Genomic DNA, 18,879 nt, shown 5'->3' on the forward strand with positions numbered 1-18,879 from the left:
CTTGAGATGTCTGTATGGACCGTTGGAATAGACGGACATGAAGGGAAAAACAAGTTTGAAAATAGATCCTATTATTTTTTGCACAATTTTGAGAATCTTCTTGTTTGTCAAAGCAACCAAATGCATTTAAAACAGCAAAATATACTGTGGTGTATGTGTATGTGTTTGAAAATGTCTTGGCATACTCCGTATTTTAAACAAGACTTGTCTGGACCCTTTAAATGCTCGTTTTAGTCATTTCACTCGGGTCTTTGTGTTCTTCAGCGTTTGATTACATCATCTCTCATCATCTGCTCTGTTGGGCTTTTGAATGAATAGGGGTCCCACAACAGTAACAACACTAGGTGCAAAGTGAAATGGTAATATCTTTCTCTGACAGGCTAGTTTCACACATTAGTAGCGTTACACACACGCGTGCGCACACACACACACACACACACACCTATCCGCACCATCTTGTGATCACCGTCTCAGTGTTGGCTGTTGGCTGAGTATTGTTAAGTTGGATGAAGAACAGGACGGGGGCGGGGGGGGGGGGGGGTTAAGAGAGGGGTGAGGTCACCGTCTGCTGTACTATGAAAAGGCAAGAGCTGTGCTGACATTCAGCAAAAGGACCTTTAGACTCCCTTAAGGGCCAGGGAACCTTGGCCACGCTACTAAAACTGGTCTAATTTAGCATGGTTTCACCCTGAGATGCTGTGACTCTGCAGACTGATCCCGTCCCTGTTCTTGATGTGGATTGGGTAGTTAATTTGGTTTTTGGTAAGAGTTGGGTATCACCAGGAATTTATTGATATCAGAAGTGATACCAGGGTATCCGGGTAGCATAGCGGTCTATTCTGTTGTCTACCAACACAGGGATTGCTGGTTTGAATCCCCATGTTACCTACGACTTGGTCGGGCGTCCCTACAGACACAATTGGCCGTGTCTGCAGGTGGGAAGCCAGATGTGGGTATGTGTCCTGTTCACTGCACTAACGCCTCCTCTGGTCGGTCGGGGCCCCTGTTCAGGGAGGAGGGGGAACTGGGGGTAATAGCGTGATCCTCCCACGCACTACGTCCACCTGGTGAAACTCCTCACTGTCAGGTGAAAAGATGTGGCTGGTGACTCCACATGTATCGGAGGAGGCATGTGGTAGTCTGCAGCCCTCTCTGGATTGGCAGAGGGGGTGGAGCAGTGACCAGGATGGCTCGGAAGAGTGGGGTAATTGGTTGGATACAATTGGGGAGCAAAAGGGGGGAAAATCCATCCATCCATCTATCCGTCCATCCATCCATTATCCAAACTGCTTATCCTGCTCTCAGGGTCGCGGGGATGCTGAAGCCTATCCCAGCAGTCATTGGGCCCAAAAGGAAAAAAAAAAGTGGTACCAGCACCTTTTATCGATATGTAATGGCATTTTTTATTCATCGTATAAAAAATAAGGGTTATTATTGCAGGTTATTGCCAAATATCAAGAACTCTATTATGTTTTTGTTGTTGGCAACCACACATCAACATGATATGCATAACTGCAGAATAATGAATAACGTACTGGAAAATGTACAGTAGCTAACAGCTTTAATGTACTGCATTTATTGGTTGTCAAAGACAATTAACCAATTTTTTGTTGAAAAATCAGCATATCAGCCTTTCCTGCTAGAGTACATGACCTCACATGACCTCACATGACCTCACATGGTCGACCATGTTGCCCACCATACAAAAATACTTACTTGTTCATGCGACCCGTGGCATCAATGAGAAGCGGTGTTAATACAGACCTTATCGGTCTGGTCACTACCTCCTGCTTCGGCATGCGGTACCTTTATAAGTATCAGTACTTAGTATCGGCCCCAATCCCTAGTTTTGGTAGTTGTATGTCTTTCACCTGAAGGCAAACAGTGTCACAACTTCACAGACGAAATATCATCGGGTGGTTTTCCCTCGAGACTCTTACACGGCCACTAAACGAGTTTTCACCAGAGACATTTCATCCGTCTTGGTTGGAAAGCTGATGCGGGTCGCTGTCCTCTTAAATGTCTCATTTGTCTGCATTTGTCTCCCATATGTTCTCTCTCCCCTGGCTGAAACAGGCCTATTGAAAAGGGCTTCTATGGCCTTAAAAGTCAATGTTTATAGACTCTTAAGTCCTCAGACTTCCCGCTAAAGTAAATGAAGGCAGTGCTAAATCCGTCATAAAGTAAGAGAAATTATAAATACACCTTCTGGCCTTCCCATTAGGCGTCCTTTGGAGCTGATGGCTGCAGACAGCTGTCAGGAGGTGTGCAGCGCTCGTCTGTGCAGGGATGTGGGGAAAAGTCGGGGAGAAGTCATGAGAAAGGTGTATTCGGTTGTTTTCATCCGCTGCTTCTCTATTTGGACATCGCGGCTCATGTCTGAGGATGAACTGCGGATGAAGCAAGATCCCAAGTTCAATAAAACACAGTCAAAAAGTTGTCACATAGTGATATAGCTTACTTCTCTGTAGTTTCGGAGCAACTGTATATTGGTCTGGGTTTATTGGCTTGGTTTGATAGTATGACAGGAACTACACAAGTCACTGTAGTGTGCATATGGAGGAATCTCGCAGAATATGTGGTTAGTCAGTTTTACTACTGTCTGGGTAGAATCCATATATGTGTCACCCAATTTATGTCACTGACAGAATTATAAAATTAGATTATAGCAAAAAAGAAGTATAAAAAGGAATATCCATCCATCCATCCATTATCCAAACCGCTTATCCTACTCAGGGTCGCGGGATGCTAGAGCCTGTCCCAGCAGTCATTGGGTGGCAGGCGGAGAGAGACCCTGGACAGGCCACCAAGCCATCACAGGGCGGACACACACACACGCACGCACACACACACATTCACACCAAGGGACAATTTAGTACGGCCAATTCACCTGACCTACATGTCTTTGGACATGGGGCAGCACGGTGGCGCAGTGGTTAGTGCAGTCGCCTGACAGCAAGAAGGTCTTGGGTTCGAGCCCCAGGGTAGTCCAACCTTGGGGGTCATCCTGGGTCGTCCTCTTTCTGGAGTTTGCATGTTCTCCCCGTGTCTGCGTGGGTAAAGAGGAATAAAAGTATAAAAAGAGAAAGTGGGGGTCTTTTCCATGGAAAAACATGGTCTCTGTGCAAGTTTCAGGGAGTAGACTGATCAGAACTATGGATGTCGGTAACAGGAAAAAAATCAAGACCCTGATCAGTTTGTACCATGTCTCTAATGCCGACTTCCTCCATCGAGAAAGTGACTGGAAACAACACAACCAAATGAAAACAGAACAAGTAGAGGCAAATCACCATAGATGAGTAGTCCAACATCCCATCTCGCTAATGTTGCAAGATGGAAAGTCTTCACATTTTGCAACCATTTACTGTCTCTCCAGTTATCTGTATAGCAAATGAGCCATTCTGATCATTGATGAAGTGTGATGTCCCCCCTAAGCTGGTAGAGGCTTATTTTGTGACAAAATGCATTTTAATCCGTGCTATGCTGAGTAGTCATTGCTGCGGCTGTTACTTTGCCTGTCCTGTCTAGATCAGGGCAGTGGTTACATAATGCCATTTTGATATCCAGGGATTAGGCTGAGGTCCTCTTTACAGACCGGCCGGCTGGCTAGCGGCTTCCATCATGTCACACCAGGGGAAAATATGGATGACTTTTTTTTTTTACCGGCAGAAAACTCTGTGTTACAATGGTGCAACAGTGGCACAGTGGTTAGTGTGGTTGCCTCACAGCAAGAAGGTCCTGGGTTTGAGCCTTGGATTAGTCCAACCTTGGGGGTCATCCTGGTTCGTTCTCTGGGTGGAGTTTGCATGTTCTCCCTGTGTCTGCGTGGGTTTCCTCCAGGTGCTCCAGTTTCCTCCCACAGTTCAAAGACATGTCGGTCAGGTGAATTGGCCATACTAAATTGTCCCTAGGTGTGAATATGTGTGTGTGTGTGTGTGGGAGGGGGGGTCCTGGGGTCCTGTGATGGCCCGGCGGCCTGTCCAGGGAGTCTCCCCGCCTGCCGCCCAATGACTGCTGGGATAGGCTCCAGCGTCCCTGTGACCCTGAGCAGGATAAGCGGTTTGGATAATGGACGGATGGACAATGGTGCAACGGCCACAATTTTCCAGGCTCAATTTAAGTGGGCTGTAAACATACTGGTAACTTGATCAGGAGGCTACCTTGTCAGTGAGCAAATGATGTGATGTATGATGCTAATGCTGCTGGTATGATGCGTAATGGTGCCGGACCAGTTCAGGAGAGGAGATGAGGATGAAGCAATAATTGAATGAGCCAGATGAGTGCGGCAAAAAAAATCAGCACGTGTTGGGATCAGGGTGGGGTAAACAGGTGCCGTGGTGGTGGGCTGAGAGATATGGCAGTTATGGGTGCAGGTTGCAGGTAAACGCTGTCAAGCGAGGTTTCTGCAGAAGTGGAGTGCTGTTGCATAAACGCGGGACTTCACTGTGTACTCTCTATACCTGCTGGCCCTTGCCCTCTTGAGAAAAGCAAGAAATTAGCTGAAGCCTGTGGGCCCAGACGCATGGAAGATGGATACACTGGTTTTGAGAATCAGCATGCATTAAAAAAAAAAAACACACACACACACAAAAAAAGAAACAAGTTGAAGTGCATATGATATATCAACACGTCCTGTGTGTCTAGAGAGCGCGCATTTCCCGACAGAGTCCCGACTATTCCTGTGTAGACAGATGGGAGGTATTCACCTGCAAACACACATCATGCAGGTTTCACTTGTCTCATGGCTGTTTTTGCTTGAACAGTGAGAGTAATGTAAACAGAGCTGAGCGCTCCAAGCCATCTGCCTAATGTCACTGTGGCCCATATCCGTCCTGCTCTGTCTGTCTCTGTCTCCCCCCCACCTCTCTCCTTTCTTTCTCTTTCCCCTTTCTCAATACATCTCACTCGCTCTTGCTTTTCTTTTTTTTTACTCTGTCATCCTCTCTCCGTCTCCCTCCCTCATCTCCAGCTTCTCCTTCGCTTCTCTGTCCTCACCACCGTTTCCTTCCTGTTTTCAACATCCGTCAATCTTCCATTTTATCTTTGGTGCCATTATGCTGTGGTTTTCAATTTTTTTTCTTTTTTACCTCGACACCCTGCTTGTCTCCTTTTTAAGCTCATCCGTCCATCGGCCATCTGTTTCTATTCTATTGTCTCTGGTGTGTTCTGGGAACCCTCTCACTTGGGTCACCTGTACTATGTTCTTTTGCCATTCTCATCCCCGTTGTTATGGACTGATACCGTTTGAGATTCACTTTCATTCCCTCCTGCCAATCTGTCACTCTGCATTAACGCTGCATTCACTTTCACTTGTTTCACAGGGAGGTCAATGGATGAGTACCGATTGAAAACTCATTCATTGTTGAGTGACAGGTCAAGAAATTATTGATGTTTTTATAAAACTGTCCCTCCAAACTTGCTAATCAGGTAATTTTGAGATGCTGCACTTTTAAATTGTTGTGTATTAAGTAATAATGCAATATTAATGATTGATTATGGCGTAAAAAAGGATGAGTGAAGTAGTGTTGTAATGACATTAAACGGGACTGTGCGTCTCACTTGCGTTACCATTTCCATCCAGTGGGGGGCAAGACGGGTACACTAGGATTGGAAAAATAGAAAAAAATAAATAATTAACAATTATTTAATTGTTAATTGGAAACAATTGCAGAATCATTGACAACAGGTTTTAGAGAGGGACAAAGAGTATTTCTTAAAGAGGCCTATTTTTGGAAGTCATTCCCATATCATAGTTTGGAAAGCTCTGTTTGACCCAAGCCCCACCTAAAACATATTTATGCAGTTTTAGTGGTGTTTGCTGCAGGATGCACCACCGCTGGGCTTCCTCCTGGTGAAGAATTTGCCCGTGTTAGTGTTCACGTGTAGCCTCTTGAGTGTAAAGCTGCACTTTTATGCTACAAACAAGAGCCCAGTTTGAAAGGAAATGACCCCGTGATCAGGTCAGGAACCACCAACAGTTCCCACGATGCATGTAGGGACCCTCTCGGGGTGCTGGAGGATGTCCTATTGCCGGGCTCATGAAAGCAATGCCTTCGTTCAACTCTTGTGAAAGACTAGATTGTGGTCAGTGGACTGTGAGGAGTGAAGGAGACAACTGATCCCACATATAGGCTCATTTCCTTCCATAGGAAATGCTGGGAATTTAGTGGTTGGTTTGTGTGTGTGTGTGTGTGTGTGTGTGTGTGTGTGTGTGTGTGTGTGTGTGTGTGTGTGTGTGTGTGTGTGTGTGTGTGTGTGTGTGTGTGTGTGTGTGTGTGTGTGTGTGTGCGAGCCCAAGCCCCAGACCTACAAACTGTATGATGGGTGAAACAGACAAACAGACAATACATGGGAAGATGGTATTACTTGTAATTTTGAAAAACTGCCCCACTACTAGTTTGTGTTGGTAACTGAAACTTTTAGAATAGAACATCTTTCATCAAGTGTGCAGTTGTTAATGTTTTCCAGATGATTCAGGCTTTTGATTTTTGAGGCCAAATAAAGACAGCCGCAAGGGTACCCAAAATTGAACCCAAAATTCACACTTATTCGTCGAACAGTTACATTTTACAAAAAACAAACAAACAAAAGACTCCTGAATCAAGTACAGTTTTAGTTTCAAATGAGATGTTTTATTTTCTATCACAGTAACGACCCTTACCATCGCGCTTAAAAACACAACGATGCCCAAACTTGCGTTCAAAGTTGTTTCTCTGGTGTAGAAATAATGGCACAGATGATCATCACTCCTTGTTTTTGTGTCCCATGCATGCTTCACCTGCTCTCTCTTCTCCGTTCATCTTTTCCCAGGTGAGCGCCAACGTTCTGATCTTCCTGTGCACCAACATCATTGGAATCTGTACCCACTACCCTGCCGAGGTGTCCCAGAGACAGGCCTTCCAAGAGACCAGAGGATACATCCAGGCCAGACTACACCTGCAGAGAGAGAACCAACAGCAGGTGGGTCTACACACAGACACACACAGACGGACAGACATACACACACACACACACACACACACACACACACACACACACACACACACACTGAATATAGAAGATCCCTGAAAGCAGGATAAGCGGTTCAGATAATGGATGGATGGATGGATGGATGTAGTGGGATGTCGCTAGCTGGGTTGTGTTTTTTTGCTTTCCAGGAACGACTGTTGCTGTCTGTGTTGCCGAGGCATGTTGCCATGGAGATGAAGGCTGACATCAGTGCCAAGAAGGAAGACATGATGTTCCATAAGATCTACATCCAGAAACATGACAACGTCAGGTCAGCTTTGACACCATTTAGTGTTTCATCTACATTCATTTCTTTCATTTTACTAAGTTGGATGAAACTTTAAAGGACCATACCAGTGTTTTTTTTTATGTTTTATAGCCCGTTTACTACAAATGGAGTATACTTTACATTACTCCTGACCATTTTCCAAAGCAAACCACAATATTTTTAGATTGTGGAATAACTTCAATATATTTTCCTTTTTTTTTTGGATCCCCCCCCTTTTTTTTCCCTCCACAACTGTACCCAGCCAATTACCCCACTGTTCTGAACCGTCCTGGTCGCTGCTCCACCCCCTCTGTTTAACCGGGGAGGGCTGCAGACTACCACATGCCTCCTCTGATACATGTGGAGTTGCCAGCCGCTTCTTTTCACCTGACAGTCAGGAGTTTCGCCAGGGGGATGTAGCACGTGGGAGGATCACGCTATTACTCCCAGTACCCCCCCCCCGAACAGGCACCCCGACTGACCAGAGGAGGTTTTAATGCAGCGACCAGGACACATACCCACATCCAGCTTCCCACCCGCAGACACGGCCAATTGTGTCTGTAGGGATGCCCAACCAAGCTGGAGATAACGCGGGGATTCAAACCGCCGATCCCCGTGTTTGTAGGCAATGGAATAGACCACTATGCTACCCGGACGCCCTGTTTTTCATTTTTTTTATTCACACGTTCAGGTGATAAACCCACATTAAAAACGTCTCTGCTTCTCCTGCTAACATTCAGGCCACCGTAAAGAATTCATAAATATTTGAATTTCATCTGTAAAACATTTCAGGAAATATTTTACGGTGGAAAATCCGCATTTTCAACTGCATTATCCCACAACAATAGTGTAATTTTGACAAAAAATAAAATCAACTATGTGGTCACTTTGATGGATTACCTATGTCAAGCAAATTTCAAGCCTCTGCAAGTTGATTTTTATACAGGACTGAAATAATCTGTTAACGGGAGAGGATTTTGGCATCGGAAGCGTTCTGGTTTCCGTTTCTGTTTTGGTCCGAGTAGTATTGACCAATCATGTTTGAGTAGGTGGTGATTTCTACAGAAACATGCTTGAATGCATGTTGGTAACAGTCCATGGGGAGTGGGGGTGGGGGCAAAAGAGGCGGAGCGCATTGGCCGTAGGGCTGTGTATAGGGCTGTGAATCTCGCAATACGATACGTATCACAAGGTGGGGGTGATACGTATCGCGATATATCTCAATATTCAATATATCGCAATATATTGTGATACTGTAAGAAAGGTGATATATTGCAATTTCCTAGGCCTGTGTTCTTTGTGCTTATGCTACTTCCTGTCTCAGTTTACGTTGTTGCGTTGGAGTGGAAGAGTCAAATGGCCGAAGATAGATTACAGCACTGTTATCTAGTGGTTGTGCGGTTACACACAACACAAAATGTTTGTCATGAACCTTTACATGTAAACAATTAAAAATCGATATAGTGGTCTTGAGAATCGATACAGTATCACAAAAGATAATATCGCAATACTCAAGTGTATCGATATTTTCTTACACCCCTAATTGGCCGAAATGTCATCTGGACCTAAAACACCAGCAAAAATCATCAATGTTGTGTATTGTGTGGAGAAACATTTGACTCGTGTCGACTACTTTTGAAACAGTCCGGGGGTAGATGTCGTCTCTCAACTCCAACTCCATTCTCGTGTCTCAAGTTGCTAATCTGACTGTAAACAATGACGGGCACACGGAAGAAGTAGTCCTCATAGGAAATGGAACTGAGCAGCGAGCAGCTACGCTGGAAGCCCCGAAACATTGGCCATTGTTCCCAGGGGCTAAATCGTTGTCAGACGAGTCAGCCTCCGGTTCTGAGATTGGTACTGAAATGAATAAATGGAAAGCAGTGGCTGCCTGGAGAGAAGGAAAAACACACTCAATAGATCTGAAACACTACAGCATGGTTTGGAGTGATGTTAAGTATATGCCATTTGTAGTAAATGGGCTTAAACATGCAAAAACACCGGTGTGGTCCTTTAACGATGCTGCGTGTCATATTTTAGTTTTCCCCAAAGCATAATATTAAATATATTATTATATATCATATTATTAAATATCAGCCGGGACATTCATGTTGACACCACCATTTTTTTTCTTAGTTATCATTCTCTCCAAAACCATGGACTCTAACTAGTCCTACATGCTTTGACGTACAGTATCAACACTGTTCAAACTTGGAAACGTCCATCTTTAACTTGTGTGGAAAAATGTCCCTGTAAAAATGATCGGACAGAATACCGCTTTAAACCACCGAGGAGTTATCGTGCCAACACTTTCCACTATTCCACACATTTTCTGCAGGAAATGTACTTTCTGAAAATCTGCACCATGCGGTCTTTAGCAGATTATGCAGCGATTGCCAGCATTTACTGAAGGTGTTCAGAAATGGCAGATGTGTTCAAACGTACTGTATATCTGATACCTTTCTCCTTAAAAAAATTTCGTTCTTTTTTTGTGGCTTGTTCTGTTTATTTTTATTCACATCACTGATGGATAGAGGTCAGGATTTCAGCAGAATCAAACATAGCGCCTTTAATGATCGCCAACTGGGGAATGGGGTCCTTAGTTACCTGTCAATCAAGGAATTATAGTATCTTAAACATATGTTGTAGGCTTTAACGGGTTAGAGCTTTGTTTTCCAGTCTCTGTCACTCACACATGCTCGTATACACACACACACACACAGATAGATAGAGTAAGAGAGAGAGGGTGAGACAGAGAGAGAGAGACAGAAACAGAGAGAGGGTAAGAGTGGTTTGGCAGAGAAGAGGCTAATTAACACTAGTGAGGGAATACTTAATCACCAGCAGCCAAGATAAGATAATCCCCAAAGACAGAAAGCCTCCACACACATTCAATTACAGCACTGTGTATATACACTTTGCACACAGTCCTAGTCTCTCTGTCTCTCTCACTCTCTCTCTCTCTCTCTCTCTCTCTCTCTCACACACACACACACACACACACACACACACACACACACACACACCTTATACCAGCCACTACCCTCCTTCATAGGACATGCATGTCGAACTTGTGCTTCTCGCAAGATCAGGACCACTGATTTTGATGTAATGCTGCACCTGTGTAGAGATGAAAACATATTTAGCAGTGTTGCCATGTGCACAAATCAGCGTGCCAACTTCCTGCATCCTGCTCCACCGAAACTGTGGTGAAGTTATTATGAGAAGGCAATTATTTATCAATCACAGTCAATGGATGATTGATTCTGTTTGTTTCCCTTTCCTCTCTCTCTCTTTGTCTCTCTGTCTCCCTCTCCCTCGTTGTCCATGTCCTGGTCCTCCTCTTCAGTATTTTGTTTGCAGATATTGAGGGCTTTACCAGTTTAGCCTCTCAGTGTACAGCTCAGGAGCTGGTCATGACCCTCAATGAACTATTTGCTCGCTTCGACAAGCTGGCGTCGGTAAGGAGAGGACCTTCTCTTTTCCCTTTTCTCTGCATCTCTCCATCAATTGATGCATTAGTTTCCTCCCTGGACACCTTTTGGGGCGCTTATTGGACGACATAATTTCTGTTTTCTCTTTATTTTCAATCGCTTACCTCTGCTTCCGTCTCCTCCCTCTCACCTCACACAATGCCTCAGGAGAACCACTGTCTGCGTATTAAGATTTTGGGTGATTGTTACTATTGTGTGTCTGGGCTGCCTGAACCCCGGGCGGACCACGCCCACTGCTGTGTGGAGATGGGTGTTGACATGATCGAGGCCATCTCGTGAGTAGGAGTAGTGTGTTCCCCCCCCCTTACATGCATGTTTGTGCAAATTCTGTTTTTGAATGATATGTGCTCTTTCTGCAATTTTTTTCACTTAACGCTAAAGTATTTTTAATCTGTATGTCTGCAGGCTGGTGCGTGAGGTGACAGGGGTCAATGTGAACATGCGCGTGGGCATCCATAGTGGGCGTGTGCACTGTGGGGTGCTGGGACTCAGGAAGTGGCAATTTGATGTGTGGTCAAATGATGTCACGCTAGCTAACCACATGGAGGCTGGAGGCAAAGCAGGGTAAAGCAGATAAGCACTCACACATGCACACATATGCAGACAAGCACACACATGCAGACATGCGCACATGTTTTACCCCAAAGTCATGGTTTTTTGGCCTTCCTGCCAGGCGCATCCACATCACCAAAGCCACGCTTCAGTATTTGAATGGGGACTACGAGGTGGAGCCCGGGTTTGGAGGGGAAAGGAACGCATACTTGAAGGAGAACAGCATTGAGACCTTTCTGGTCCTCGGCTGCAGCCAGAAACGGGTCTGTGCACAAAACGCACATATGGATTTATTTTTTTCTTTCTTTTTTACAGCTTTTTTAATAGATTTCGTATATATACAGGGAAAAGGTACAAATGCCAACATTGTAATCCATTACTTTTCACAACAAAGTAGAAAAAAGGGGGCATTAAAAGAAAGTCTAAATAGACATATACTTTCATATACATCTTACATGCTTACATACTTATAGGATATTTCCATATACATAAACACACAGTACATATGCATACATAGACATCTTACATGCTAACATGCTAATGTCTTACATGCTTACATACTTATAGGATATTTCCTATATACATAAACACATGTAGTACATTTGCATACATGTACATCTTACATGCTAACATGCATGAGAAGAATGCAAACATTTGTATTAAAACAAATCATAGCATAAATTATTTACCAGTGAGTTGCTGTATGCTGACTCTGCTCCTTATCCCCCACCCTGCCTGGTTTTCCATGAAACCCCTTGGTTCCTTAGGATTTCTGACTGTATTACTGGGCCAGTAATGAAGTGGAGTGCTGATAACATAGGGACAACCTGCTAATGTTGACAGCTATCATTATTTTCCAGGTGTTTCTCTCTTCTCATTTGTTTTCATGAGGGTTTGTCAAGTCTTCATATTTTCCTCCCCGAGCAGAAAGAGGAGAAGGCGATGATGGCCAAGATGCAGCGGACGAGGGCCAACTCCAATGAGGGACTGATACCACGCTGGGTCCCGGATCGAACCTTCTCCCGGACCAAGGACTCCAAGGTCTTCAGGCAAATGGTGAGTCTGCAAACCCACCTGCATCTTCATGTCGACAGTTTCTGAATTCAATGATTCCTTGTGAGTAACGTGTATTTTATGTTACTGCTTCTCTGTCATGAATATGAGCTTCCAATTCCCGCTTCCCTCTCTCCTCTCCCAGGGGATTGATGAGACTTCTAGTAAAGACAAGTGAGTGTTGCTTACATGATGCTTACACATGAATGGAGATGGGTATGCTTATTTAGTGGGTTTTTGACAACCCCCTTTGCCTCTTTGCGTCTCTTTCTCTCTCCGTCCTTTTACAGCCGCGGCGTTCAGGAGGCCATGAACCCGGAGGACGAGGTGGATGAATTTCTGGGGCGAGCTATCGACGCTCGCAGCATCGACCAACTTAGAAAAGATCATGTTAAGAAGTTCCTGCTCACCTTTCAGACCCCAATGTTAGAGAAAAAGGTGAGAATTACAAATCCCATCATGCTTTTTTTTTTAATATAGTTTGCACTCAAAACCTAAATGTATTGTAGTTTGTATGTGGCAGTGTCAACTGGCTATAATCGGGTGTGATGTATTTAACTTAGTAACTGCATTTTTTGGTCATGTTGCAGTATTCCAAGAAGGTCGATGATCGCTTTGGAGGTTACGTTGCCTGTACCCTTCTAGTATTCTGCTTCATATCTTTCATACAGATTGTTATATTTCCACAGTAAGTAATTCATACACACAACACACAGACACACTTGTATTCACGAGATAAGCAAAATGAACACAGTCGTTTTCTGTACACATATCCCACAGTTTGTCTCAAAATGTGAATACTACTTTGGCTAAATGGGCATCTATGCTCTCTTTCGCAGCACCCCAGTCATGCTGGGAATCTACATCAGTATCTTCATCATACTCGCCAACATCCTCTTCATCTGTGCCATATATTCTTGCATTAAGGTAGTGGGACTACCTTATATGTACAACTACTGCTAATTTGTGCAGAATTCAGTCTATATTTAGAGTTCAAAACATTTTTTTTTGTGGCTCCCCCCTGTAGCTCTTTCCAGCTGCAATGCAGACCGTTTCCAAGAAGATTGTCCAGTCTCGCACCAACAGCACCCTAGTTGGAGTATTTACCATTGTCCTTGTCTTTATCTCTGCCTTTGTCAACATGGTATGATTAAACTCATTTATCTCTAAAACAAAAAAAACACGCAAACACACATCAGAATCAGAAACACTTTGTCATTTAATTTCACGCACTCGTGCACATGAAATGAAATGAAACATCATTTCCCAGCCCACAGCATTGCAACACAAAGACAAAAACACATCCAAGAACTATGCTATCCTATAAGTATCCTGCAAGAACATGCTCCCATACACTCTCAACACATATACGTGCACATGCTATATCCATAGATAAACTCTGCAAACTTTGCTCACCTGATAATATTTATGGACATGCTTCTGTCTTTGTTTTCGCCTGGGCTGTAGTTTGCCTGTGACACTAAAAGCTTGGTGGACTGTGTCGCTGAGACGCTGAACACCTCAGCCTCCATGGTGACGCCTTGTCTGATCCGTAGCTTGAACGTGTCTGTGGAAGGGGGTCTAGAAATCTGCCCGAGCCGAGGCCCCTCGTGTCCCTTTCCTGAAGTGAGTATCAGGATTATGATTTAACAAACACACGTTTTTTTTTTTTGTTTTTTTTTTTACCATTTCACTTGCACTTACCAGCTTTGTAGCCAAGCTGAGAAAACGTGCAGATTTCACCCCTAACAGTGATGCTCCTCTCCTCGGTGTTTCAGTATTTCAGCTACAGCGTGCTGCTTACGCTGCTCGCCTGCTCAGTGTTCCTGCAGATCAGCAGTATAGGGAAGCTGGCCCTCATGCTGCTCATCCAGCTCACCTTCCTGCTGCTGGTAGAGTGGCCACAGGTGGCGCTGTTCGACAACGCAGACCTCTTTGTCACCTCCAATGCCCTGTAAGTGATGCCGGCCCGGTCGCTTTGAGGAGGCTATGAGATAGTGATGTTGTATGTTTCAGATAAAGGCAGATGGCACTTATCAACAATTAATGTGGCATTGGTTGGCGTTTTCACATTCATCGATTGTTTTCTCTCTTCGACTAGCAAGTTGATGCAATACATCAGCAATATAATTACCACTCTTAAAGCAGAAAACACTTCAGCCTTTGTTGAGATGTGTCTTGTTCCTTGACTGTACTCATGCCTTGAATTACACCATGTCTGAGTTTGATTTTAGTTACGACCATAGAGCCATATAAGTTGGTATTCTAATTTTAATCAATTTCCAATGATTTCGATGAACCTACTGCTCAATGATACCAATTTGATGTATTTTCTACCAAATTATTTCAACGTTAACTGTTTCATCGTACCCCTTCTTCACTTTGTTCATTAAAAAGGGTGATGTGGGGGCCTCCGGGGAGCGTAGTGGTCTATTTAGAGCATAGCGGTCTATTCCGCTGGGTTGAATCCCTATGTCACCTCCAGCTTGGTCAGGCGTCCCTGCAGACACAATTGACCGTGTCTGCGGGTGGGAAGCCAGATGTGGGTATGTGTCCTGGTCGCTGCACTAGCGCCTCCTCTGGTCGGTCGGGGCGCCTGTTCGGGGGGAGGGGGAAGTGGGGAGAATAGCGTGAGCCTCCCACTTGCTACGTCCCCCTGGTGAAACTCCTCACTGTCAGGTGAAAAGAAACAGCTGGTGACTCCACATGTATCAGAGGAGGCATGTGGTAGTGGAGCAGCGACCAGGACAAAAAAAAAATGGCTGACGTGTGTATGAAAGTGCTTTTTTTTCTTCTCCCCCCTTCAGGTCCAGTTTCAATGAAACTACAGACTGGTAAGACTATATTACGATATGATCTTTCATGGCATTTGTCAACCTTTCAGCCATTTGACCTTTGGTCCTTTCTGTCGCAGCCCATTTGTTGTGACCAAAGTGTCCCTGAAGGTCATGACCCCAGTGATCCTCACAGTCTTTGTCCTGGCACTGTACCTGCACGCCCAGCAGGTTGAGTCGACTGCACGCCTCGACTTCCTCTGGAAACTACAGGTATCTACAGCATCCTATGGAGGGCGCCCTCTCACTGTTTTTAACATCCAGACAGAACGGCTCTGCACGGTTATGAAAGCCCTTTGAGAAAGACTTAGCCTTGCAGTTGAGACCACCAAAGTCCAGACCAAGTCTTTAGGGGGATGAGTGCGAGTCAAATCCAAAACTGAAGGTTATCAAGTCCAACTCAAGACCAAAGAACAGTGCAAGTCGAATTAAACACCGTGACTGTATCTGTAGTAGTCTACCATCATAGTAAAAGTCAAATTTTCACACGTTGTAATGTTTATTTAGGCTTTTTTTTCTCTACCAAGGAAACAATGTTTCAGATTACAATTTTCCAATGTTTTAGAGACATACAGATTGGTGTCAAATTAAAGAACCCGAATGCTTGACTCCTACAGTGAGGGGGTCCAGGGTCTCTTGTGCTGTGGAGGCATTTTCCTGACATGGTTTGGGTCCACTTGTCCCCTTAGAGGGACGGGTCACTGCAAATCAATACAAAGTTATTCTGAGTAATCACCTTTATCGTATGATGAAATATTTCTACCCTGGTGGGAGTGGTCTATTCCAAGATGACAATGCCCCCATCCACAGGGCATGAGGGGGGTCACTGAATGGTTTGATGTGGATGAAAAGGATGTAAATCAAATGCTATGGCCTTCACAGTCATCATCATCATCATCATCAGCGGTCACTCAGGATCGAGTATGACCGTCCCCCCTCTGGGTCCTCGGTGAGTGTAGAGGCTGATCCTGGAGCCACAAAACCGGAGGATGCCTGCGTGTGACAGCTTTTTACATGGAGTGGCTGATGCATCTGCAGCCACCACACGGTCCTTGGCAGGAGGTGGCCAGAGTCCAATGGCATGGAGAACCAAGACGATTGGGGACCATGCTCTGTTGCAGCTTTCATATGCCTTCACTGTCATTGTGACCTGGAGACATCTTCCACCAGTTCTGCCGTTGAGGTCTTTTTTTGGATCTTTGTTGGATCACACTTCGTCTGGAACCTCCCCCTTGACCTGTTTGCCTTGGGTGACTTTACCAGGAGTCAAGCTCCAGACAGCATAGCTCTTGGGATCATTGGTACACACAAGCTTTTCCACCACGGCAAGGTGGCAATCCAGGAGAAGGGCCTTCATAGTCACCACATCTCAATCCAGTTGAACACCTATGTGAGATTTCTGACCGATGTGTTAGACGGCGCTCTCCACCACCATCATCAAAACACCAAATGAGGAAATAATTTTTGGAAGAATGCTGCTCCATCCCTCCAGTAGAGTTCAGAGACTTGTAGAATCTATGACAAGGAGCATTGAATCTGTTCTGGAGGCTTGTGGTAGCCCAACACCTTACTAAGACACCTTATCTTGGTTTTTCTTTTAATTTGTCACCCCTCTGTTATATATAGAATTATTAAAAAGAACGAAAATGAACAAATTAGATAGCACTTTATTGATCTCCTCAGGTGAAGCTTGATATTTATTTCAAAGAAAAAAAAGTAAATCAAAGTCTTGTTCTTCACCAGTCTTGATAAATTATCACAATTCTTTATGATCCAAAATCAAATCAATCCAAGTCATTACGAAGTGAAGTCCAAGATGAAACTGAGACCTTAAAAATGTGGACTTGAGACTGAGTCTATACTCGAGAACTACAACCCCAGTATGACTCATAGCTATACTGATATAGCTATATTTTATAACGTTTTTAACCATATGTTAAAAATCTGATGTTTTCTCTGTCTTCAACCTGCCATCGTAGGTTGAAAATCCCTCATAATATATTATATATCCCTCATATCCAGCAACAATGCGTCCAGCACATTAACTATAAGTGCAGCTGATTCAAGGGAAACACCCATTACCCAGATCTTTCCTTCTGTCATCCTCTCTCAGGCCACAGAGGAGAAAGAAGAGATGGAGGAGCTGCAGGCCTACAACCGTCGCCTCCTCCACAACATCCTGCCCAAGGACGTGGCCGCCCACTTTCTGGCCCGCGAACGGCGGAACGACGAGCTCTACTACCAGTCCTGCGAGTGTGTGGCCGTCATGTTCGCCTCCATCAGCAACTTCTCCGAGTTCTACGTGGAGCTGGAGGCCAACAACGAGGGGGTGGAGTGTCTCCGGCTCCTCAACGAGATCATCGCCGATTTTGACGAGGTATGGCATTGAACAATAGGCATTTGTCGTTATTAGTATTTGTTTTCCTATCCATGGTAATTTATGTTTTTGCTTGTTTACACTGAATATAATTTCACCGTTTGCAGCTCTTTATAAGAAAAGCATTTAGGTTTTTGCACTTACGTAGTGTAATCACAGTGTGTTTTGGTCCCAATTTTAGATCATCAGTGAAGAGAAGTACAGGCAGCTGGAGAAGATAAAGACTATCGGTTCCACCTACATGGCAGCGTCTGGCTTGAACGACTCCACATATGACAAAGAGGGCCGTTCCCATATCACTGCACTGGGCGACTACGCTATGAGGCTGAGGGAACAGATGAAATACATCAATGAGCACTCCTTCAACAACTTTCAGATGAAAATAGGTAAAGGGAGATTAACCGCATTGTCTCTTTTACATCCTGGTGAATCCAGCGAAAAAACCCTGCAAAGATTTCCAAATGTAGGTTCAAACCGTTTGTGAATCGCACCCGATATAAAGGCTTGCAATATACTAAGCAGACAAAATAGGGCTTCATGCATGCTCAATAATCCAGGTAAGAAAGACAGAGAAAGTTGAATCAGTTCATCTGAACACAACGTTTAGTGAGAGAAATGTTTCATCACTCATCTAAGTGACCTCTTCAGTCTCAACTGATTGCAGGTATCCCCACCCCTTATAAACACTACAGTGGCATAACGACCGGAAATGATTGGTTTCATATGCAAATTATAATGCTTACGGTAATTTGTATATGAAACAGATCGTTGGTTTCGGTCGTTAGCCCACTTTATTGTTTATAAGGGTGGGGATACCTGCAGTCAGTTGAGACTGAAGAGGTCTCTTAGATGAGTGATGAAACGTTTCTCTCAATAAACGTGTCCAGATGAACTGATTCACCTTTCTGTGATAGACAAAATAGAGACTTTAGCAATACTTACATTGGTGAAAAGATGTTATGGTTAATTCTTTTATTCTCAGGTCTCAATATTGGACCTGTGGTGGCAGGGGTCATTGGAGCACGAAAGCCACAATATGACATTTGGGGGAACACAGTTAATGTGGCCAGTCGTATGGACAGCACAGGAGTACCTGACCGCATCCAGGTTGGGATCATTTATTACTGCTGTATTGTGTTAAATTAAAACCGTTTAGCAATGCCTTATACTGCATTTTTCTCATTTACTTACCAGCATGTTTCACTTCTCGGATAAAACGTTTGTGCTGAACAACGTTAACAAAGCTAAGAAATGGACTGACATTGTGCAATTTTGTATTCTCCCATTCTGCAC

The 18,879-nt window shown here is 44.3% G+C and overlaps 1 protein-coding gene and 1 long non-coding RNA gene across 2 annotated transcripts in view; one reads left to right on the top strand and one right to left on the bottom strand.

The window, feature by feature from the left end:
- Positions 1 to 18,879, top strand: part of LOC130108524 (adenylate cyclase type 6-like) — a 36,541-nt gene that overhangs the window by 17,301 nt on the left and 361 nt on the right. The window contains exons 2-20 of the mRNA XM_056275492.1: positions 6,811 to 6,960; positions 7,158 to 7,279; positions 10,626 to 10,737; positions 10,918 to 11,045; positions 11,176 to 11,334; positions 11,444 to 11,585; positions 12,250 to 12,378; positions 12,521 to 12,549; positions 12,666 to 12,813; positions 12,966 to 13,063; positions 13,215 to 13,302; positions 13,403 to 13,519; positions 13,843 to 14,001; positions 14,154 to 14,329; positions 15,183 to 15,209; positions 15,290 to 15,422; positions 17,323 to 17,586; positions 17,768 to 17,972; positions 18,569 to 18,693. Of these exons, the coding sequence (XP_056131467.1) occupies positions 6,811 to 6,960; positions 7,158 to 7,279; positions 10,626 to 10,737; positions 10,918 to 11,045; positions 11,176 to 11,334; positions 11,444 to 11,585; positions 12,250 to 12,378; positions 12,521 to 12,549; positions 12,666 to 12,813; positions 12,966 to 13,063; positions 13,215 to 13,302; positions 13,403 to 13,519; positions 13,843 to 14,001; positions 14,154 to 14,329; positions 15,183 to 15,209; positions 15,290 to 15,422; positions 17,323 to 17,586; positions 17,768 to 17,972; positions 18,569 to 18,693 (2,511 nt within the window). The remainder of the gene's footprint in view (positions 1 to 6,810; positions 6,961 to 7,157; positions 7,280 to 10,625; positions 10,738 to 10,917; positions 11,046 to 11,175; positions 11,335 to 11,443; positions 11,586 to 12,249; positions 12,379 to 12,520; positions 12,550 to 12,665; positions 12,814 to 12,965; positions 13,064 to 13,214; positions 13,303 to 13,402; positions 13,520 to 13,842; positions 14,002 to 14,153; positions 14,330 to 15,182; positions 15,210 to 15,289; positions 15,423 to 17,322; positions 17,587 to 17,767; positions 17,973 to 18,568; positions 18,694 to 18,879) is intronic.
- Positions 6,693 to 10,908, bottom strand: LOC130108525 (uncharacterized). Its single transcript, XR_008809891.1, has 3 exons — positions 10,875 to 10,908; positions 10,303 to 10,396; positions 6,693 to 6,936 (listed from the first exon to the last, which is right to left on the bottom strand). It is a non-coding gene; the product is annotated as an uncharacterized LOC130108525 (long non-coding RNA).

This window comes from Lampris incognitus, chromosome 2 (assembly GCF_029633865.1).
Source record: "Lampris incognitus isolate fLamInc1 chromosome 2, fLamInc1.hap2, whole genome shotgun sequence".
Lineage (NCBI taxonomy): Eukaryota > Metazoa > Chordata > Actinopteri > Lampriformes > Lampridae > Lampris > Lampris incognitus.